Source organism: Propithecus coquereli, unplaced genomic scaffold (assembly GCF_000956105.1).
Source record: "Propithecus coquereli isolate 6110/MARCELLA unplaced genomic scaffold, Pcoq_1.0 Scaffold3, whole genome shotgun sequence".
Classification (NCBI taxonomy): domain Eukaryota; kingdom Metazoa; phylum Chordata; class Mammalia; order Primates; family Indriidae; genus Propithecus; species Propithecus coquereli.
This window is the reverse complement of record NW_012148618.1, coordinates 11,942,282-11,963,458: the sequence shown is the minus strand read 5'-3', so window position 1 is coordinate 11,963,458 and position 21,177 is coordinate 11,942,282. Positions and strand designations below refer to the sequence as shown.

The 21,177-nt window shown below is 52.4% G+C and overlaps 3 protein-coding genes across 4 annotated transcripts in view; 1 reads left to right on the top strand and 2 right to left on the bottom strand.

Moving 5' to 3' along the window:
- DNAJC17 (DnaJ (Hsp40) homolog, subfamily C, member 17) overlaps positions 1 to 15,626 on the top strand; it is a 32,135-nt gene extending 16,509 nt beyond the window's left edge. Inside the window, exons 2-11 of one of the 2 annotated variants that reach the window (XM_012649412.1) lie at positions 4,570 to 4,639; positions 5,402 to 5,460; positions 5,702 to 5,789; positions 7,147 to 7,232; positions 7,502 to 7,598; positions 8,185 to 8,228; positions 8,671 to 8,748; positions 9,340 to 9,420; positions 9,958 to 10,068; positions 15,444 to 15,626. In XM_012649412.1, coding sequence (XP_012504866.1) covers positions 4,570 to 4,639; positions 5,402 to 5,460; positions 5,702 to 5,789; positions 7,147 to 7,232; positions 7,502 to 7,598; positions 8,185 to 8,228; positions 8,671 to 8,748; positions 9,340 to 9,420; positions 9,958 to 10,068; positions 15,444 to 15,566 — 837 coding nt within the window. In that variant the 3' untranslated portion in view covers positions 15,567 to 15,626. Of the gene's footprint in view, positions 1 to 4,569; positions 4,640 to 5,401; positions 5,461 to 5,701; positions 5,790 to 7,146; positions 7,233 to 7,501; positions 7,599 to 8,184; positions 8,229 to 8,670; positions 8,749 to 9,339; positions 9,421 to 9,957; positions 10,069 to 11,094; positions 11,287 to 15,443 lie in introns of those variants that run through there. The other variant, XM_012649413.1, reaches the window with a different exon arrangement.
- Positions 12,137 to 13,356, bottom strand: LOC105814446 (chromosome unknown open reading frame, human C15orf62). The gene has a single exon (XM_012649414.1). It carries the CDS (start codon positions 12,983 to 12,985, stop codon positions 12,458 to 12,460), a length of 528 nt encoding a protein of 175 aa, XP_012504868.1. The 5' UTR covers positions 12,986 to 13,356; the 3' UTR covers positions 12,137 to 12,457.
- Positions 15,627 to 15,786: 160 nt separating the features above from the next.
- On the bottom strand, positions 15,787 to 19,380 carry GCHFR (GTP cyclohydrolase I feedback regulator). The gene is made up of 3 exons (XM_012649410.1): positions 19,237 to 19,380; positions 17,467 to 17,561; positions 15,787 to 16,255 (listed from the first exon to the last, which is right to left on the bottom strand). Exons 1-3 carry the CDS (start codon positions 19,270 to 19,272, stop codon positions 16,132 to 16,134), a joined length of 255 nt encoding a protein of 84 aa, XP_012504864.1. The 5' UTR covers positions 19,273 to 19,380; the 3' UTR covers positions 15,787 to 16,131.
- Positions 19,381 to 21,177: the final 1,797 nt, after the last annotated feature.

Here is a 21,177-nt window from a genome sequence, read left to right as displayed (position 1 = left end):
TTTTTTAAAAGCCTGGAAAATTGTATTTTGTGATTATAAATGATGAGTATTTTATAGACTTTCACAGTATTTGTATTCTTTTAAAGGGAAAAAAATTCCCACAAGTTCCATTGTTGGCTTAAATTACATTTATCATATAATGTTATTTAAATATGTAAATGTAAAACCAGCTATAAGGTCTTATATGCTCTTATACAACTAGACAGCCAAACCAAGAGAACTACAAAATCAGTGAAATTGAGTGTTAATTTGGCAGATATGTTGTTTGGTGAAATTAAATTACTGTTGATAGACTGCTCTTTGGTTGAAGTTTTTTTTTTTTTTTTTTTTTTTTTGATTTAAGACGGAGTCTCGCTCTGTCACGAGCAGTGGTGACAGAGTAGCGACAGAGTGGGGTAGAGTGCAGTGGCCTTATCATAGCTCACTGTAACCTCAAGCTCCTGTGCTTGAGCAGTCCTTCTGCCTCAGCCTCCCGAGTAGCTGGGACTACAGGCCAGTGCTACAACGCCATGACGCCTGGCTAATTTTTCTATTTTTTATAGAGATGGAGTCTTGCTCTTGCTCAGGCTGGTCTTGAACTCCTGAGCTCAAGCGATCCTTCTGCCTTGGCCTCCCAGAGTGCTAGGATTATAGGTGTGAGCCACCACACCTGGCCTGGTTGAAGTTTTTTAGTTAACCAAAACGTCCTTTGACAAAAAACATTATTTTTATTTCCATGTTTTATTGCAGCTATGTCTCTTTCTCTTTGTGTTTTTTTCTGTTCTCAATACCTTTTCCTCATTAAAGTAAAACTTTTCTATTTCTCCTCTAATCTTGAAGAGAAATCTAGCCTCTTTTATACCTTCTGTTTTGAATTTCTTTTTAGGTTCTCTGCTTGGAGAACTTCTACTCACCTTTGGAGACCCATCTCAGACATTGCCTCCTCTGGGAAGGCTTCAGGGCTAAATTAGTCAATCCTTTCCCCTGTTCCCATTCTTATGGACCACTCTTACATCTCACACACTGTAATCGTAATTGATTGTTTTCTCTGGCATCTTCTTTGCTAAGCAGTGTCCTTCGTCTTCAGTGTCAGGGAACATGCCTGATTTTTCTCTGTATTCCCAGGCTCCAGATCAGCCCCTGCGTATCCTAGATGCTCCATTAGTGGACCCACAGGTGGGGTGAATTCAGTGTTGCACTGAGGGGCTTGTGGAGAATTCTTTTTTCCACCCTTAGTGGTCCCTCCCTGGGAATGAATACCAGCCTTACCCTGGTAAGGTAAGGACCTCACCTCTCTCCCTACTAATATCTAGCCAGTATATGAGAGTGGTAATTTTTCCTAGAGGACCTTAAAACACAGAATGTTCAGCCCATTCTACCTTTAAAAGATGGTTTGGAAATTGAGGCAGAGGCCAGGCCTTGAGGGGATGGGGGTCCAGGATATGTCAGGTTGATTGAGGCAGTTATATCTGGTTGTAAATGTTGGGAGCGTGGGAGGCTGGAGAGGTGAGAGGTAGGATGGGGTTCACCCCGATGGGGAATGAAATAACCTTGGTATAATTGTACTAGTTGCATCAAAATCTTTTTTTTTTTTTTTTTTGAGACAGAGTCTCAGTCTGTTGCCCTGGCTAGAGTGAGTGCCATGGCGTTAGCCTAGCTCACAGCAACCTCAAACTCTTGGGCTCAAGCAATCCTCCTGCCTCAGCCTCCCGAACAGCTGGGACTACAAGCATGCGCCGCCATGCCCGGCTAATTTTTTCTATATGTTTTTAGTTGTCCAGATAATTTCTTTCTATTTTTTTAGTAGAGACGGGGTCTTGCTCTTGCTCAGGCTGGAAAATCTTATCAGACTGTTATAGACATTTGTCAAGGGAACACATTCTACAAAGAGAATTGACAAGGAAGCAAATTAATATATGCAGATCAATTATTACATAATTTTTTCAGTTTGAACAGTTTTATTTTTCTAAGTAAAAAATTAATTTTCCAATATAGAACATCCAAAATAAATTATAAAACACAAAACAATATTTATCATTCCTTCAGAATAAAATTCAGAAAGCATTCTCTTTATAAAAAAAGAAGGAAAGAAAACAAAGGTGGTACCAACATCCAGCCCACCCGATGCCCCTTTTGTCTTGCTTTCTTACTGCTCCGTCTCACTCTCATCTCTCTTCTGCTGTCCCTCTCAGGTTTATAAAAAAGAACATAGGAACCACTTTAAAAGAGTCCCATAATACAAAAGTAAATATCAGGGCCAGGCATGGTGGCACATGCCTATAATCCTAGCACTCTGGGGGGCCGAGACGGGAGAATTGCTTCAGGTGAGGAGTTTGAGGTTGTGGTGAGCTATGATGATGTCACTGCACTCCAGCCTAGGTGACAGAGTAAGACCCTATCTCCAAAAAAAAAAAAAAAAATTTTCCACAAAATTCCCCAAAATCAGCAGAGCAGCCCTGCTAGTCCTAGTCCTGGGGAAGTTCATCCCGAGGACACTGTTGCAAGGTAAGGCCATTGACCCCCAGGAGATGAGCTGCCTCTAAGACTCTGGGCACTTCCCTCCACCTCTTCTTCTCATACATCTCAGAGAGAAGGTGGAGATGGGACCAGAGAGGTGGGGTTGAGAGGCCAAGAACAAAAATCCCCAACAGATTTCTATCAGTGTGCAGGTGCTTGGATTTGTTGGAATGATCAAGGAGGATGGATTAGCAGGACATCCACCATCCAGTCAACCCTGGAACCTTGATGTTAGAGTGCTGGGAAATGGGAAAGAACATTAGCTTTTTGACTTTCTCTTTATATATTTATGGTATTGTTTTGCTTATTGAAAACAGCAAATAAAGGGCCCTAAAATATAAAAACTGTTTCATAGAGTCTTAGTTTAAAATAAAAAGGAAATGAGGCTGGGAGCACAGTAAAGGAGGCAAAAGAGAGTGAAAGGGAGAAAAGACGAATGATAGGGGACCTAAAGAGCAACGATGACATTGCAAATGTAAGACTGTCTATAAAGCTAGCAACTCCCCTTCCTTTAGTATTGTTATTTTTTATAGTGAAAGCAGAGCTAGAGAGGGAGGGTGAGGGTGGGGAGGTGAGCAGCAGGTCAGGTGTGCATGGGGTGATCAGGAAGGCGGGGTAGGGCAGGGAGGCACATCCACAGTCTCACTGCCTGAGGCCTGTCCTGGGAGGGGTTCCTGCTGCCTCCAGCTGAGTCAGGAGAGCCATTCTTGGCTTGGGTTGCCCTGGCAGATGAAGGGGTGGTGCTGGCTGTGGCCCAGCAGGTGGCAGCACACCCCCAGGGGTCCTAGGCCGGGTGGCAGCCTCATGGAGGTAGGAGTTGAGTCAGGCACCTACCGGACAGGCCATCCCTGGCAGATGCTGGTTGCTGGCTGCTTACCTCTGAAGGTCTTTATTTAGCACACTTGGGCATAGAAGCCTCTCTTGGTTCTATCTGGGAAGCTTGGAAAGCCAGCAGTCTGCTTAGCTGTTCCTCCAGGAGGTCTGAGCCGGCAGGTAACACATACAGAGCAGAAGTGAGGAGGCAAAGGCTTTGGGAGGCAGGGGGCAGATTCTGGGATTTCGTACTTTGTTTTCACTTACAACAGCTAGGTAGGTAACACATGAAAGAGAATCCTGGTAGCTATGTTTGTTTATTTTTACTAATATAAGAAATATTAGGGTTTTTTCTTTTTAATACAGAGAGATATGAAGATGAAAATTTAAAATGGACCATAATATCCCCACTAAGAAAAATCCTTTTGGTGATAAAAAATAATAATAAAATAAGGCTGAAGTTTTGAAATTTTGAACTACAGAAAGGTATAAAATGAGAAGTAAATGCTTCTTTCCTCCCTACCTTCATCTTCTCCAAAGGAAACCTCTATTAAGTTTCAGGATTGCTTTGAGAAAAAAAATAAAATGACAACTATGCACATGCTCGAGTATCTGTAACTATATTTCATGTATTTGTTTGTTTAATTTAAACCCCAAAGTGATCATACTACATATACCCTGTTCCGAGCCATGCTTTTTTCACACATTCTAACCCTGAAGATCTTTCTGTGTCAGCATTTAGAGACCTCTATCTGTCATAATTTTTTTAACAGGTCTCCCTATTGATGGAGATCCTGGCTGGCTTCAGTGGGGGACTGTTATAAACAGTGTTGCAATGAGTATCCATGTATATTTATTTTGGCATACTTCTACAAGTCCAAATTCCTAGGACTGGGTCAAAAGGAAAGTACATGTTAAAATTTAAGGTCTAAAGTTTCTTCCAGAAATGTTGCCCCAGTTTACATGCCAAGTAAGAATGTATAAGAGTACCTGTCTTCAGGTGGCTGTAAAGAAACCAGGACACTGTGCTCCTACCTCTTCCAGGAGCCCCTTGACATCTGAGATTGAGCACTCAGCAGGAAGTAGGCCCGGCTTCTCAGCTGGGTGGCAGTGGCCAGCTGCCTCCATGGCCTTTGCCGCCTCCCAGGAGCCTCTCTCTTATGTGGGCATGGGATTTCCCTTATCACTTGAGCAAGGTTTTTCCTGTTTGTCCCTGGGGTGAGAGAGTGAATGACCACGTCTTCTGTCTGACTCTTGCAGGTGAAGAAGGCATATAGGCAGAAGGCCCTCTCCTGCCACCCAGACAAAAATCCGGATAATCCCAGGGCAGGTGAGACCCTCCTCCCAAGAGGATAGAGAGAAAGAGACCTACTCACCTGGGCATTGTTTCTCAATCTAAGCTCTGTGTGTGGAGTGTAGGCGCACATAGCCTGGCTCTGGGAAAGCGGGTCCCAGGGTTTCCTTCACATGTTAGGGGTGTCCAGTCAGTTGCTGATGTGCTCACCCATCCTTGCTGGTCTGTCATCTGCTGATGTTGGCTTTTCTGCCCATCCTGTGGCTTTTTTTTCCCTTAAGACCTTTTTTTCCAAGTAACCTATGGCTTCTTTGAAGTGTTTTTTGTTTTGTTTTGTTTTGTTTGTTTGTTTGTTTTGAGACAGGGTCTTGCTATTGCATGGGCTGGAGTGTAGTGATGCAATCATAGCTCACTGCAGCCTCAAACTCCTGGGCTCAAGTGATCCTCTTGCCTCAGCCTTCTGAACAGCTAGGACTACAGGTGCATGCCACCACACCTGGCATATATATATACACACACATATATATACATATATATATATACACACATATATATACATATATATATATATATATATATGTATATATATTTTGTAGAGGCAAGGTCTTTCTGCATTGCCCAGGCTGGTCTCGAACACTTGGGCTCAAGTGCTCCTTTCACCTTGGCCTCCCAAAGTTCTGGGATCACAGGTGTGAGCCACCACGCCTGGCTTGAAGTGTTTTTTTTTTTGAGGACGCACACCATCACCAAGGCTAACTTTGTTTTTTTCCTTTCTCTCCTTTTGATCCGTGTGTGTAGCTGAACTCTTCCACCAGCTTTCTCAGGCCTTGGAGGTGCTGACCGATGCTGCAGCCAGGGTAAGTATATCCTCCTTTAACTGAATTATGCCCCGTGGTTAGAGACCATTGCTGCTCTTCAACCTCAGTCCTCTGTCCTCTGCCACATGGCACAGTCCTTGCTGTCTAAGCCTTGGAGACTCAGTCACCAGGCTGCTTCCTTGATGGCTCTGCAGCTAGGAGGCAGGGGCCAGGAGGATTGCTGGGTCTCTGTCCTTTTTCTCTGGTGGACCTACTGCTCTCTGTTCCTTTCTCCTGCCAGGCTGCTTATGACAAGGTCAGGAAAGCCAAGAAGCAGGCAGCGGAGAGGACCCAGAAACTTGATGAAAGAAGGAAGAGAGTGAAGCTTGGTAGGTGACGTCGTAGTGCTGGCTGGCCTGCGGTTTCCCTTGGCCATTTTCATTCATCCCCCTCACTTTTCTTCCTGGAGCTTTACTTCCATCGACTCAAAGCCTCTTAGCTCGGGTCTCTGGGCAAAACTTTGTTCTTAGAGGTTGGTTCCTAAAGATGCTCTTAGGAATAATAACAATGACTAGATTTACTATTAGCTAAGCATTGTGACAAATGCTTTATTGACTTCTTTAATTCTCACAACTATCCAAAGAAGTGGGTGTTACTAACCCATTTTTGTAGGCAAAGAAGTTAAGGCACCAAAAGTTTAAGAACTTGCTGGAGCTGGGATTTAAATATACAGTGTGAGTAAAATCAGGGGTCATAGTTACCATCCCCAGCTGGGTGTTTGTATTTGTCCCAGCCTCATTCCTGCCCAGAGCTTTGACTCTGAGAAGCTCCCTCAGAAGGATTCAAAGAGGTTCAGGCTTTCTCTTCTTTTTTAACAGCTTTATTGAGGTATTCTTTGCATATTATAATATCAGCCTATCTCAAGTATACAATTCAATGATTTTTAGTAAATTTACCAAATGATGCAACTGTGACTATAAATCAATTTTAGAACATTTTCATCAACCCAATAAGATTGGCCCTTTCTTCTTGCCTATTCAATATCCATATATTTTAATGTGTGCATATACATCCCAATATATCCATTTCTCTATTAAAAAAAAAAGGAGGTTCTAGGCAAGTAAAATACACAATCCACAAACCTCCCAGGCCTGAGAGAAGGGCTTGTCACAGCAGCTGGTGTGGTATAGGGCTGCAAGCAAATTTCCCCTAGAAGGCAGGAATGGCTCTGGGACCTGGGGTAATGCCTTCCCACAGTCTGCCCATCCCTGTAGGAGCCACTGCAGCCCATCCACAGTGAGGCTTGGTAAATGTGAGTTGAGGGGGAAGGTAAAGGTGATAGTGAGAACTTGAACTCAGTGGTAGAAAGAGAATCAAAGCCAAAGCAAGGTCCAAGATCAGGCTAAGGTGCCCCAGGAACAGAGGCCAGCAGCTCCACCCACTGGCAACCCTGACACATAGTCCTGGGCTGCTGGCATAAGCACCCATCTGTACCCTGTTCACTGATTGGAAGGGACCAGCTTGGTTCTAGACCCCTGGCCACTCCTCTGGAGCCCATACTTCGGTGCTATGATTTTTCTCAGTGGGAATTAACTCAGGGGCATATAGGCACGGAGGGAGAGGGCGGAGTTACTGTATGGTCTTGTCCTGTGTAAGACTTTGGGGAAGGAGCCAGAGCTGAGGTGGGCTCAGGCCACGTAGAAACTGCGAAGACTAGTAGTTGGATCATGTAACCCTTGTGCCTAGACCTAGAGGCTCGGGAGCAGCAGGCCCAGGCCCAGGGGAGTGAGGAGGAGGAGGACAGCAGGAGCACCAGGACACTAGAGCAAGAGGTGAGCATCTAGGCACGCTGGCCTGAGGGCCATCTGCAGAAGGAGGAGGAGGAGGTGGGAAAGGAGGAGGAGAATGGACTTGGGTGGCCGTCATGTCTGGAGAGGGCATGCACTTTCCACCCTCTTCTGTGGGATCTGGGTAATTTGTCCCATCCACAGGTTGCTGAGCCCTAGCTTACAGGTGGAACCTCCCAGGGACCTTTACAAGGTGAGCCAACCTGGAATTGGATCTGCACAGAATTGTCACCCCTCCACCCCCCGCTCTGCAGATCGAACGCCTACGAGAAGAAGGTTCCCGGCAACTACAGGAACAGCAGAGGCTGATCCGGGAGCAGATACGCCAGGAACGTGACCAGAGGTTGAGAGGTGAGAGTCCATTCCACCCACCTGTCTCCCCCTCCAAGGCAGCTCCAGATTGCCAAAGTGGCCACACTGGCTGCTTGGTGGAGTTGCTGTGGAGGCTTCCACCTGTTGGAGCCCTGGGGGCACCCTATGGCACCTCACTCTGACATATGCCACCTGACCCTTCTTCCTACCAGTTCTCTGGGGTCTATTTGCTTTTTACTCTGAGATCTCGTGGCTGCATTTTTCTTAGTCCCAAGCAGAGGTGGCTCTGTTCGGAAGCAGATCAGTGGGGAGAAAGGCTCTGGGATATTTTCTTTCAGTAGAACCGCATAGTTTGTGTCTCTGCGCCCTGTCCCCAGAAGGTGTTCCCAGCTCTTCATTTGGAGAATGCTAACAGGTGGCTCTCAGGCAGCTGGGGAGACCACTCTTGGGGTGGCAGCTTCCCTGGGGATGGGAGCACTGCATCTGCTTTCCCCACCAGGGCCTCACAGGGCAGGGCAGATACTGCTCTTGGTCAGGAGGTCCTTCTGGCTCTGGGCTGCATCTCCTTTGGGAGAACCTCTTACTCTCTCATATTCGACCTTTCTTCTTTTCCCAACGTTTCCAGGAAAGGCAGAAAATACTGATGACAAAGGAACCCCCAAACTAAAGGTGAGCATGGGCAGGATCTGTGGGCCACCTCATACTCAGCACCACCTCCTCTCAGCCAGAATGGATGCATCCTGTGGTTTGAGGGGTTCTGGTGGAGACACTGGATCTCTGAGGGGAACCAGCACCACTGCCGTTTCCTTTCTGTCCTCCAGCTGCCTGGAGAACAGACTGCTTCCCAGAGCTTGCCGTGAAAGGCTGCTCTTAGCCCTGACGATTGCAGGGCAGCATTCCCCAGAAGCCCTCGAAGGGCTGGAAGCATTCCTGGGGTGAGCAGGCTGCCCTGCCTATGTTTCCAAGGGGAAAACATGTCTTGGTGGTGCTCTCTAGATTGCAGGTACCTTGGAGAGTCAGCGGTATCTGCTCAGACTAAAGCCCAGTCATGGGGTTAGGTACCATTTGCCATTCGGCTAAGGGTCAGTGTTAAATGATACTGTCTTTTCAGCTAAAATGGAAGTGCAAGAAGGTGGATGAGTCAAGAGGTGGCTACTCCAAAGATGTTCTCCTGCGGCTTTTGCAAAAGGTCTGCACCTCTGACTTCCTGTCTTTCCTGTCACCTCAGGCCACGTCTCAGCCCATATCCCAGAACTCTCTATGCCTGAACTTTGCTTAACATCTCTTCTACCTGCTTGTTTTTTTTGGCTATCTCATAGACCATAGAACAGCCTAGAGACTTCTCCCTAGGCCATGGTCCTCCTTTCTCTTGTGTTGCCATGTGCCTCCTCCAGCCTGATCTCTCCTTTGCTGTCTAGGTCTGTCCCCTACCATCCTTAGAAACAAAGGGCTTGGCTGGGTGTGTTGGGAGAGAGGAGGTGGGTGTGTGGCACGAAAACCCTGTCCTCTTCACTACTTTCAACCAGCAAGGCAGCTGTGATTATGCCAGTCCAAGTTCCCAGTCCTTCACTTATCTCTCCTTTGCTGTCCTGCGTTCCTAGAAAAAACCTTCTTTCTTTCTGATCTCTGATCTCACTTCTCTGGGACTCTAGCAATAAGAAGTTATCCCCCAGCTGCAAATGCTGCAGTGGGCCTCAGAGCAGCCCAGGTTCGTCTCTGGCACGAGCTGGGCCATCCTAAAGGCCAAGCCATGCTTACTGGGACTCCCTTGTCCCCACAGTATGGTGAGGTTCTCAACCTCGTGCTTTCCAGTAAGAAGGCGGGCATGGCTGTGGTGGAGTTTGCGACTGTCAAGGCTGCGGTGAGTGCTGCGTGAGGCTTGGGGGCCACTGGTGGCCCTGTCATTCTACGGCAGGGACCCAATTCTGTGGCCCCGCTGAGTTAGGTGTTCCATACTTCCTGGGGATGCTGGGCCAGCTCAGAGCCAAGGCTCCCCGAGAGGCTCCTGACTCCTGGGGATAGAAGTGCTGCACATGAAGGGGTGGATGGGAGAATGCCCTGGGAATGGAGGGAGTGCACACTGACTCTTCGTTCCCTGCTGGCTGGCTTCACACCCTCCACCCTGCACCCCTTGAGGTGGTGAGCCCCAGCACTGCCTTCCCACCCTTCATGCTTCTCCTCACTCCCCCAAATCAGAAGGTGCATCCCCGTCATTCTCCCACAAGAAGGGAAGTTTGACATCAAAGCTTTAAGGCCCCATCGTTTGAAGGTTGCTGAGGTTGCCCCTGCTCAGCTGAGAGGACTAGAATGCTGCTTCTGTCCTTTCTGTCGGGGTAGAGAGAGCCTCTCTATAGCTGGTCTGGTGGACAGGCCCAGGACTGGATGCTATATTTGCCAGGAGCTGGCTTTCCAGAATGAAGTTGGCCTGGCCAGTAACCCTCTGAAGATTTCCTGGTTGGAGGGACAGCCCCAGGGCACGGCGGGCCCCAGCTACCCAGGCCTGTCAAAGGTAAGGAGCCAAGCCTTACCCAGCTGGGTCTGCCCAGCACTCAGGGAAGCTCTTCCTGTTTGGGCTCCTCTAGGGGCCCTTTCCTCCCAAATTCAGGTCTTTGAGCATAGAGTGAGATTGGCCAGTTCACCACCCTGAGCAGGAGGGGCTGTGGTTCCACCGTGACCCCTTTTACTCTCTGAGGGCCAGAGGGACCCTCCCCTACACACTATTCTTAGACCTTGCCTGCCTTCCACGTCCGGTCTCCTGTTGGGACTCTGATCTTTACCCAAAGGGATCCCCCTGGCCTGCAGGAGGCGGGCTTGGTTGTGTGTGGTGTGAGGTATTTGGAGGTTAGCCGACCTAGTGCTGCAGGAAGGGGCAGTTGACGAGGGCAGCTTGCCTCCCCAGCTCTTCGGTTTTCCAGGTGTGTCATTGGTTGCGCCAGGCAGAGGCCAACTGCCAAGAGGCAGTGTCTCCTCTTTAGAAATAACACTGGCTACCCTGCTGACACTGGATTGCTGCCTGACCCAGACACTGTGGTGAAGTGTAGACCTTCCAGATGATGCCAGCCCCATGCCAGCTGTTTGTCCTCACGGCTCCATGAAGCCTTATGTTCAGCAGCCCCACCCTCCCACCACGGCCCTGGTGCTTTCTGGCCTGGATGCAGAGGCTGTTGCTGTAGGGCTCCTGGCCGCACCTGCATCCACCTATGTGTGACAGATTGCTTTGGGGGCAAGAGCTAGCAACCTGGCTCTCCCCTTCTCTGCAGTGGCCTGGGGCCAGTCTGCAGTCTCTTGGCAGGCTGGCAGGCAGGAGGCTGTTCCCACTGCCCTCAGCCACGTCACCCTGCTCTCCCTGCCCCTCCACCTTCCTCGTCCTGGACCCTGGGCAGGGGAGAACACAGACTGGTCTGAACCAAACTCGGGACCATGCTTTAGAGACCTCAACTCTTCCCCCTGCTTTAAGTCCCAGCATTTCACAGCCCCAGATGACACTCCACAGGTTGTTAGAAAGAGTTTTATTCATTCTCTCCTATATCCACAGAGGAGCCTTTCAACTCGGCACCTCTAACAAGAGAAGCGAAGAGGGAGGCCACTGATTCGGGTTGTGGAAGCGGTGTGTGTAGAAGCCTCCCTCTACCCCCTGCCACTCTTGGAGAGCCCCAGGGGCCAGTACCACGTGGCCCAGCTGAGTGCTGCTGGGCTCTTGCTTCAAGCCTTCTGGCCAGGCCACAGGGTGGGGCAGTAGCACACAGCCTGTGGCCTTGACCCAGCGGGCCTGGCTTGGTTGGAAGGCCCATTGTCAGAGGGTTTGGGCAAAGCAGAGCTCCCCAGTCTTGGCGGAAGGTTCTGGAGCCCAGCTGTGTCTCTCTACCATTTAGCGTCCATCTCCTTTCCAGTCCTCCTCTCTTCTAGGAAGGAAATCTGCCACTGTTTTGCTGCATTTCCCAAGGGCTCCCATCACTAATAATTCTGGGAATTCCCAGAACACCCCTTTGTAAGCTGTGCCTGTGCCTTCTGCTGGCATTCCCGAGCGCTGCCTGCCTCAGGGACCAGGGATTGCTCTGGCGGCTGTGTCGGGAGGTTGAGTCTCTCATGGCCCCTCTTCTGCCAATGTTTGTGTGGCTTTTGTCCTGAGTTATGCTCGATATCTCTACCTACCTCTCTCTTCCTACTCCACCAGCCCCTCCTTTCCCTTGCAGCCCCCACGTGCTTCCCCCTTGCCTGCCAGGGCTCCGGGCTGTGCTCTAGCCAGTGCAGTCCAGTAGGACTCTGTCCACTGGTGGGAATGTCCATTCTACCATCCAGTGTGGCAGCCTTAATCATGTGGGGCTCCTGAACATTTAAAACTGAGGAACTTAATGTTTTATTTAATTTCAGTCTCAATTTAAATAGCCTCATGTAGCAAGTGGCCACCAGGTTGAACAGGGTAGAGCCTGTCTCCTTTCTCCTCTCAGGTCTGCCTGCTTTCCTCTTTGGCCTGGGTTGGACCACTTTTGCCCGGGCTTGTCCTGTGACCTCTCTCTGTTGACAGTGGCTTCCAAGGGGGGTGGTGCAGGGCACCTGTCTGTTCTGCTGTGTCCTCCCACTCCCTTACTCACCCCCATGCTGCTCTCTGGCTCTGCTCGCCTCTGCCTGGCTCCTGTGGTTGCAGGGCGTGGCCTCCCTTTCCAGGCCCAGCCAGCTTCCTTCAGGGCTCCTGCCATGAGGTACCCCCCCAACATTTCCAGCTTGCCTCTGTCCCTCCACTCTGGGGTGACTTGGAGAACAGTTCAGGACCCAGAGGGCAGCCAGAGCCCTGGATTCCTATTGCTGCCCATTCCTTAATCCATGATTGTCCCATGCTTCCCTGGGTCCCCAGGCTCTGGCTCTTCTAGTCACCCCAGCTCTGCCTACCCTCACCCCATTCAGAAGCTGGGCTCGCTGGGAAATTGTTCCCTCAGCATCTGCAGGACTTCCTCAAGAAGTGAAATCCCCAGGTCCACTTTGAAGGAGAAGAAGGGATCACTGAGGTCCGGAGCAGGTGTCCTCTGGAAGTGGGGAGTGTCCAAAAGGTCGTCCTCTGAGTACTGGTGTAGGGCGTCCCCCAGAGAGAGTGCTGATGGCAGGGTGGCTGAGTAGGCAGCAGAGTAGGCGGGTGGGGGCTCCAGGATGTTGGGGCAGCTGGAGCTCTCTCGGTAGAGGCGTGGGGGCTTAGGTGGGGCCAGCAGGGTGGCCCGGGGCTGCTCGTCCCCCCACAGTGGCAGGCGCCGGCCATCTGGCCTCCCTCGCAGCTCCCGTATGACCTCTCGGTTGCTGTACTCCTCGTGGTCACCACCAGCCGTGCTGGCCTGGCTAAGCACACTGCCCTGTCGCCGGAGTCGCCGTGGCCGCCCCAGGCTCAGCCGCTTGAAGAAGGAGGCATTGCGGAAAGAGCCTTTCCGCCAGGTCTCCATGGGGCCCAGGGCAGCCAGCAGACAGGCCTGGTGCCTCAGAAGCCCGGCAGACAGGCGTTCAAGAGCAGCTGGTGAACATTTGATCCGTGCTGGAGCAGTGAATGCCAAGAATCAGGGAGCCACCCTGAGTGGGCTAGAAGCAGAGGCCTCGGGGTTTCTGCTCAGCACAGACCTTTGGCCGTGTCTTCAATGGTGAGATGAAGTCCCAGGAAGAGGGTGCTTTTTTGTCCAGGAGAGCAGAGAGCTGGGAGTTCTGGCAGCAAGTTTCCCCAGGGACAGGAGTGGCCTGGTTACTTGAGAGGGCAGTGGAAAAAACCCCAAGAGGAAGAAGCAGCACTTACTGGAGCTGGAGTGAGGGCAGCTCCGGAGGCGGCAGAGATGGATCTTCTTGGGCCAGGCAGGAGCAGCCTGTGCTCCTTCCATAGGCAGGAGGCAGAGGGGCCTGGCTCCTGTGCCGTCTCTAGGGCAGTGTGTCCTCTCTGCCGCCGGCTCCCGACTCTGATTAGTGGCTTGGCTGTTTGTGGTGGTGAAGATGTGTTTGTGTTTTCAGCTGACTCAGTCAGGTGGGAAGCCGGGTTTCATGCTCTGAGGTAATTGCAGCATCCGCATGCAGGATTGGGGCAGCTGTGACCAACACCCCAGGGCAATGGGGAGCTTAAGAATCCTCTGGGGACTTGTCTGGGGGCAGCCCTGCTTTATGTGTCACCACACTGCTTCCTTTCTCATCACAGCGCCCCTGCCCTGGGCCCAGCAGGCAGGCAGGCTCCCCAGCCCACAGTGTGTCTGGGTGGGAGGAGCTCAGGGAGGGTGGGAGTTAATTGAAAGGCAGGCGTGTGGAACAATTGTGGAAGGAAGAGACCTGCCACTGGTGTGGGTGACTCAGCCCTGGGGCCTGGTGACAGGCCCTCATTAACAGAGACTGTAGGAATCGGGGCAGCAGCCCCGTGCCTGTAAAGGGCTCAGCTCCTCCCAGGGTAGGGCTGGGGGCATGCCAAGGGTGACTCCAAGTTTTCTTGGCAGAGCAGCATTAACTTCGAGAGGGGACAATTGCCCTCCCCTTGGCCTGCCATCCAGTCTGGCTGCTCAGTTTCCTTGTCCTCCCTTGTTTTACCCAGATGGCCTCCTGGCAGGAAGAAAGCAGTGGAGGGCCAGGGTCCTCCCTTGGGGTCCCTCTTGTGTGAAAGGGGTGGGCCACGTGGGGCTGCCATGAATTGTCAGCCCTGCTCTGGGCCAAGCGTAGCAGGTGGGCCTGGCTGGGAGGCCAGCTCTCCTAGGAAGAGAAGGGTGGGGCTGTCGGGAGGAGCAGGGGCAATCCAGGCTGAGTAGCACTTCCTGTTTCTGTACACCCCTTACTCCAAACCAGTTGGCCAGGGCCTGGCGTCTCAACCTCGGCCACTCCTTTCTTGTTCCCCGGGTCACTGACCACATTTTCCTCCTGGCTTGTTTGATGAGAGCACCAGTGTGGTGTGCCACAGAACAGGGCTCAACAGTTCTGCTATGGACAAGCCACCGCATCTTGCAACCCCTGGCCTGGCTCACTTCTGTGCCAAGTCGGGTGGACTTCACACTACTCTGAGCAGCTGTGGGGACCACATGATCATCACACAGCCTCAGCGGCACTGAGGGAGGAAGTGATTTAATTCCCACCGCACACCTTATCCGGTGTGGAGGTGGCAGCTCAGGGCTCTGCTGTGGAGCTCCACCCACAGTCTTAGCCTATTGAGGTGGTTGTTATTCTTCTGATTACTAAAATACAGTACTTCTTAATCCCCCGCACTGTGCTGGCAAGATGGTAAAAGAGAGCCGCGGGCCCTGCCCGCCAGGAGCTCTGCTGCGTGTTTAGGAGGGAAGCCGCTGCACAGCCGTTCCTCTCCTGCTGGGTGGGGCTGTCTGAGGCTGTGTGGAGGGCAGGTCCCTCTGCGTCCTCAGCGGGAGCCAGGCCACAGGGAGCTGGGCAGCTGGGAGGGGCAGAGCCCAGCGCATCCCTGCACCTCTGACAGCCTCCCTTCCTTGGAAACCTGTGAGAGGCAGAAGCCACAGTGGGAGGGACGGAGTGTCAGCTAAAGGGCTGAGAGGAAATGAGGGGAGATCAGGGCCTGGCTAGAGCACATGAAGTGATTCCGTGATTGGTGCGGGACAGGTGAACCACAGCTGACCGGAGACGTGAAGGGCCTGGGTAAAGGGAAGGTTAAAAAACTGGTTGACATGACTGGCTGAGAGGGACTGCAGGGGAGCCAGCTGAGGAGAAACTGGCCTGGAGGCCAGTGGCCCGCCTTCCCTGGGGGAACACAGATGAGTGGGATTCCAGAAGGATGTTCCAGGGTCATTCCCTTCCTCTGCCCTCCTCCCTCCTCAACTCTTAGACAGCAGCGTGCTTAGGCCCCGTCCTCTGAGTCCGGAGTCCATAGGGCTGTGCCCTGGTGTCCCTAACGCCTCCCCATCCCCTCTCTGTCCCCAGGGCTCAGTGCTGTCAGAGAGGGACTACGAGAGCCTGGTCATGATGCGCATGCGCCAGGCCGCTGAGCGGCAACAGCTGAGCGCCCGGATGCAGCAGGAAGACCCAGAGGAGCAGCCCACGTAGCCTGGGGCTCCAGCCTACCCCCAGCCCTTTCCTTAAACATGACCAATAAAAATTGTTTTTAATAGTCTATCTCTACTCCATATAGGTACAGGGTGCTGGGCTCTGCCTCAGAGGGCTCCTCCCAGGCCTGGGCTCCCTCCTGGGGAGTGGGCAGACCCCCAGGGAAAGGCCTCATGTGGTGAGAGTCCGGACACAAGCAGAGCAGAGGAGCAACCACTCATCACAGCCCTTTATTGGCTTGGACTAGCTACGCAGGACCCGCCTGCCAAGTCCTGGCACCATCCTCCACTGGAGTGCCAGCGCGGCACACAGAACATGGCCTATGCCAAAGCCCTCAGTCAGGCCTGAAGCAGGAGGGCAGCTGGGAGCACTGCGGCAAGGGGCCCTGCCCTCCCCCAGTGACCAAGGCAGGGTTGCAGAGAAGGCCATTCACTACCCACTGGGGATGGGCTGGGGGCAGGGACAACCTGGGACAAGGCAGTCAGTGAGGCAGGGGATTGGGGGAGGGGCCCACGGCAGCCCCTCCAGAGAAGAGGTGCCCCGTCCACGAGTCATTGTGAGAAGGTCACTCCTTGTGCAGGCACCACACCAGCGTCTGGCCCACCCCTGTCATGCTTAACACACGGAAGCCCCTGCGTTCCAGCTTGTCCAGGACTATGCGAGGAGGATCATTGACGTAGTACTCACAACTGCAAAGAGACCAGGGTGGGTGGTGTGAGGAGGCGCACACAGAGCAAGCTCCCCCTACGACACTAGTGTCTGCTGAAGGCTAGGCCTGCAGGAGCTCTCATCGTGGTGACTGACATTTGCTGGTGCCAGGCTAAGTGCACTTTCTCTGCCCTCTCCCTGCTAAGCACTTCACATGAATTATTTATTCTTCCCAACAACCTAGGGAAGGTACCATTATTGTTCCCATTTATACATGAGAAAAAGGAGAGGGGTCAAGTAGCTTTCCCAGCGTCATACAGATAGAGACTCCACGGTACTCTGACAGCAGCCACACCTGCCCTGAGCACTCCGCTGTTCACTGGAGTGGCCTGTGCTCCCTGGGCTTGCTCCTCTCCCGGGCCTCTGGGCCTCTTGTTGCCCTGGCTCTCCGGCAGTCCTGGAGCAACAAGGGTGGCCCCTAATAGCTCCTGGCTCTGTGTGCCATACCCCGGCACGGAGAATGCTTGGTTTCCCTTCTTTCAGGTTTCATTGATGCTGAAGGGCCAGCATGCAGATAAAGGGCTCAAGCAAATGCCTCATGGCAAAGGCAGGGAGTTGGCTTCTGCCCTCCAACCTTGACCCAAGGCGCTAGGATCAGCTAGCCTTCCCTTCGCCGCCTTGAACCCGGACTCGCTCCGGCAACTCTTCTCAGGGCTCCTGAGCCTGTGTAGCCAGGGTTCTCCCTGCCTACAGGTAGGAGGGGCTGAGGGAGCAGAAAAGGAAGCAGTGGTCACATTTCAGACACGGAGATGGTGTGAAGGATGCCAAGGGAAGTGGCCAAGTCGAGTGGCAGCAGCCACGCTGGAAGTCAGAGCCAGGCTTCCTGTTCCGTTTCTAGGACTTAGCTTTGTTACTCAGCCAGCTCTTTAAGGCAGAAACCTTTCTCTGCATTGTCTTTGCTGATGGGTCCAGCTTAGAGATGAGGGCAGGACAAGGAACAGCCCACTTATGGTGATCTAGACCCAGAGGACAGATCTGTCCTGGGGTTCCACTAATGATGGGCAAGCTTTCCAGTGCAAAGGCTTTCAGGGCAAGGCTCAGGGGGGCTGCAGGGAGACTGCAGATGGGACCACCCCTACAGAGGACTGAGCCCCAGGGTACAGGCTCTGTCCTGGGCTTGGTGGCTGTATAAAGGGAACAGGCAGGTCTAGGGGTTGGCAGGGGGAAGATACTGATGGATGCCACTACTTACAAGTTGTTTCCCAGGACACTTCTCTTGGAAGCCCCCAGATGCTGCATCAGCTCTGGATCCGAGTGTTCATCGCCCACCATGGTGGGGCCCACTTCCTGCAAGGTAAGCCGTAGTAGCTCCTTGGCTGGCTGCCAGGTAGAGGTGGAAGGCCTGCCTTTCCTTCCTCCCCTGCCTGCTGGCCCTGAGAGCTTCAGGTAAAGGCTGGAGTGGTGGTGAGGGTCCTGGGGGAGCCCATCAGTGATCAGGAAGAGCAATGTGGGGCCTCCCTGGCCTCTTAAAACTGAGCTGGGCATTGCATGGCTATTGGCACCTTCATGCCAGGCACCGCCACCCATGTTTGTGTGTACCAGAATCACACAGAGAACAAGAGAAATGAAACATGTCCACGTGCAGACTTGTACACAAATGTTCACAGTAGCATTATTCCTAGTAGCCAAAAGGTAAAAACAACCCAAATGTTTGTCAACTGATGAACAGATAAATGAAAGGTAGTATAGCCATACAGTGGAATCTCATATGGCAACAAAAAGGAATGAAGTACTGATACATGCTACAATATGGATGAAACCTGAAAACACTGCGTAAGTGAAAGAAGCCAGACACAGAAGAGCACGTGTTGCCACAGAAGGTAGATTAGCGGTTACCTAGGGCCGAGGGACTTGGGAAAGATGAGGAGTGACTGCTAGTGGGTACAGGGTTTCTTTTGGGGTGTTGGAAATGTTCTAAAATTGAATGATGATGGTTGCACAACTCTGAATATGCTTTTTAGAAAAACCATTAAATTGTACACTTTAAATTGGTGAATTCTATGGTATGTGTATTACATATCAATAAAGCTGTATTTTTTAAAAATGAAGAATCACACATTTCCAAGTGTGCGTACCCAAGCCCCAGACAGAGAATGTCAGGAGGTCGGGAAGGGGCCCAATTATCCACATTTTAACAACTGCACAGGTGGCTGGTTCTCAAACCACTGCCCTAGGACACTGTGGAGACCTCTCCTGCCTCGTGGTGAACCCACCAGCTATTTTCCTCGTCCCAAGGGAGCTGTGTACCTTCTGCTGGATCACCTGAGCACTGAGGAATGGGAAGGGGGAGAGGAGCACCCTGCTACCCAGCTGCGGGGCCCAGTTATCATTCTGAAGTTAGGGCAACCAGAGCCTTCTTTCTACAGACGGGGAAACTGCGCCGCGAGGAAGGAGCATGACATCTGACTCCTGGATGGTATCACCCCATCCCTAACCCCACAGCCCCATATCTCCTTCCTTCTCTTCCGTTCCTAAAACTTCAGGGACAGCCCTTCCTGGAAGTGCCAAGGGTGCAGCTAGTGGCTGTGTATGGGCCAGGGACTTGGCACACGGGTTTTAGCGCCTTGGCACGTCCTCTTCTTTTCCCAATCTCTTTCCCTCGGGTTCTTCCACGTTTTTCCTGTGGAGCGGCTCTGTGCGGGGCACTGGTGCTGCACGTGTGAGGCGAGGGCTCCCCGCGTCCGTCCCGCGGACACGTAGGACTGGAGTCGGAAGCGCCGGAGGCCGCCCAGTCGCCAGGACGCACGCACCTGACCCCCTCCGCAGCCTTGGGGCTCCGGGCCGGCCAGGGCTCCCTGAGCCCGGGGGTCGCGCGGCGCCGGCTCCCCCAGCTCCTTCTCGGCGGCCGAGGGGGCGTGTCCAGTCCCCTGGGGGCGCTGCCCGGGAGCGAGGCGCGAAGGCGCGGTCGCAGCCCTCCTCGGGCCCGCACCGGGCTCCGAGTCGCCGGGCGGCGGGTACTCACCATGCGGATCTGGGTGCTGATGAGCAGGTAGGGCATGGTGCGCGCGTCCCGTCCAGCTGCCACCCCGCGGCTCTGGGCTCGGCACCAACGCCAGCCCCTCTCGCGTCGGGACTGCGACCCCGCCGCCCGGAGTCCCGTTAGTACGGCTCCGGCCACGGGCGGCGCCAACCCCGGCCGGCCAATCAGGAGCGGAGGCTGTGACGCGCCCGCCCCCTGCGGTTGGGGGCCCGCCCCTGCCTTCTGGCAGTGGACTTGGAACCCGGGCTGACCCGTGCCTTCCGCCGGGTGGTCCAGCTGCGGGGAGGAGAGGTCGGGGAGAAGGAGCGCTCCCGCGGCAGGGAGACGAGCGTGGCCCGGGGGACTCGACTTGGCTGCAGCGGCCGTGGCGCAAGCCCGCGTGTTTACTCCGCGCCCTCTTCCTGCAATACCTCCCGGTCAGGTTCCAAAGTCCTGCTGGTCCTGCCCGGTCCCCGTGATGCAGAGCAGAGAGCAAACGGCGACTTTGCTGAGGCCTCCCCAGACTCCAGCACACCCCGTCCAGGGACGCCTCTACAGCTTTAGCGGGTCCCCAATTCCCCTCTCCAAGACACGTTCTCTAGACATTCCTTAAGCGCTAGGGAGAGCAGGGCAGGAGGCTTGTGGCTAGCCCTGGGTGCTACAGCTAAATACCACCCCGGCACGCTGCACATTCCCGCCCCCTAGACTCTAATTCCTAGTACAGCGGCGGGTCACTGCACTTCTGTGGTCTTAAGGTAAGTCTCTAAAGGATCTGCGCGCTTGGCTGGGTGCCAGGTCTGGAGGGACTAAAGAGATGGAACCTGGCGCTCCATCTGAGGAACTTCGCGTGCAACTGGAGATACGCGGCGCACGCGGTGGTCACCAGGCAACACCTGTGGCAAATGAAATAACTTCCCCCTCACCAGCCACCAGTGAGCTCCCAACTATGCGTCCATGCCCTCATCCGATGTATCACAATCTGACAGTTCTTTCTTAATCTGCCTCGTTGTAATTGGTTCTCTAAAGAAAAAAAGCAAAACAAAAACAGCCTATAACCTTCCCTCCCCAGCCCTGGAAAAATCTTCGCTTCCTTCAGGGGCATTTATAGAGCGTGCTTGGTGCCTCCAACACTTTGACAGACATGGAAAGAGCTATAGGGAAGTAGGAAGTTGTAATCCTAAAGGATCTTAACTGGGCTAATTTATTATTCTGTGGTCCCCACCCCTATCCTCTACCCACTGGACTAACAGTTTAGCCAGAGAGATAAAACATATTCATGCTTAACAAAGGATTTGTTAAAACGGACAATATCCAGCACCTGGAAAGAACTCCAAAAATCAGTGAGAAAAAGATAAACCAATAGAAAAACATGGGCAACTGACTTGAATAAGGCACTTCACGAAAGAGGAAATGGAAATGACACCAACAAACATAACATTATGCTCAATATCATTAGAAATCTGGAAATGCAAATTAAACTACATTTTAAACCACAATGAGGTATTGCCTTATGGATTAGCAAAAAATAAAATTAAAAACATCTGTAACGGCCGGGCGTGGTGGCTCACGCCTGTAATCCTAGCACTCTGGGAGGCCGAGGCGGGAGGATCATTTGAGCTCAAGATTTCAAGACCAGTCTGAGCAAGAGCAAGACCCCATCTCTACTAAAAATAGAAAGAAATTAGCTAGACAACTAAAAATATACAGAAAAAATTAGCTGGGCATGGTGGCGCATGTCTGTAGTCCCAGCTACTCGGGAGGCTGAGGCAGGAGGATCGCTTGAGCCCAGGAGTTTGAGGTTGCTGTGAGCTAGGCTGACGCCATGGCTCTCTAGCCTGAGCAACCGAGCAAGACTCTGTCTCAAAAAGGAAAAAAAGTTTCTGGTAGAGTCATACAATAGAAATTGTATGACAATGAAAATGCTGAGTGAAAAAGCAAAGCTTA

Excerpts from the sequence above, each read along its gene's own strand:
- LOC105814446 (XM_012649414.1), bottom strand. The coding sequence starts at position 12,985 with ATGGAGACCTGGCGGAAAGGCTCTTTCCGCAATGCCTCCTTCTTCAAG.
- GCHFR (XM_012649410.1), bottom strand. The coding sequence starts at position 19,272 with ATGCCCTACCTGCTCATCAGCACCCAGATCCGCATG. Across the intron at positions 17,562-19,236 it reads TCAGCACCCAGATCCGCATG|GAAGTGGGCCCCACCATGGT; the intron begins GTGAGTACCCGC and ends CTTACCTTGCAG. Across the intron at positions 16,256-17,466 it reads AGTGTCCTGGGAAACAACTT|TTGTGAGTACTACGTCAATG; the intron begins GTAAGTAGTGGC and ends GTCTCTTTGCAG.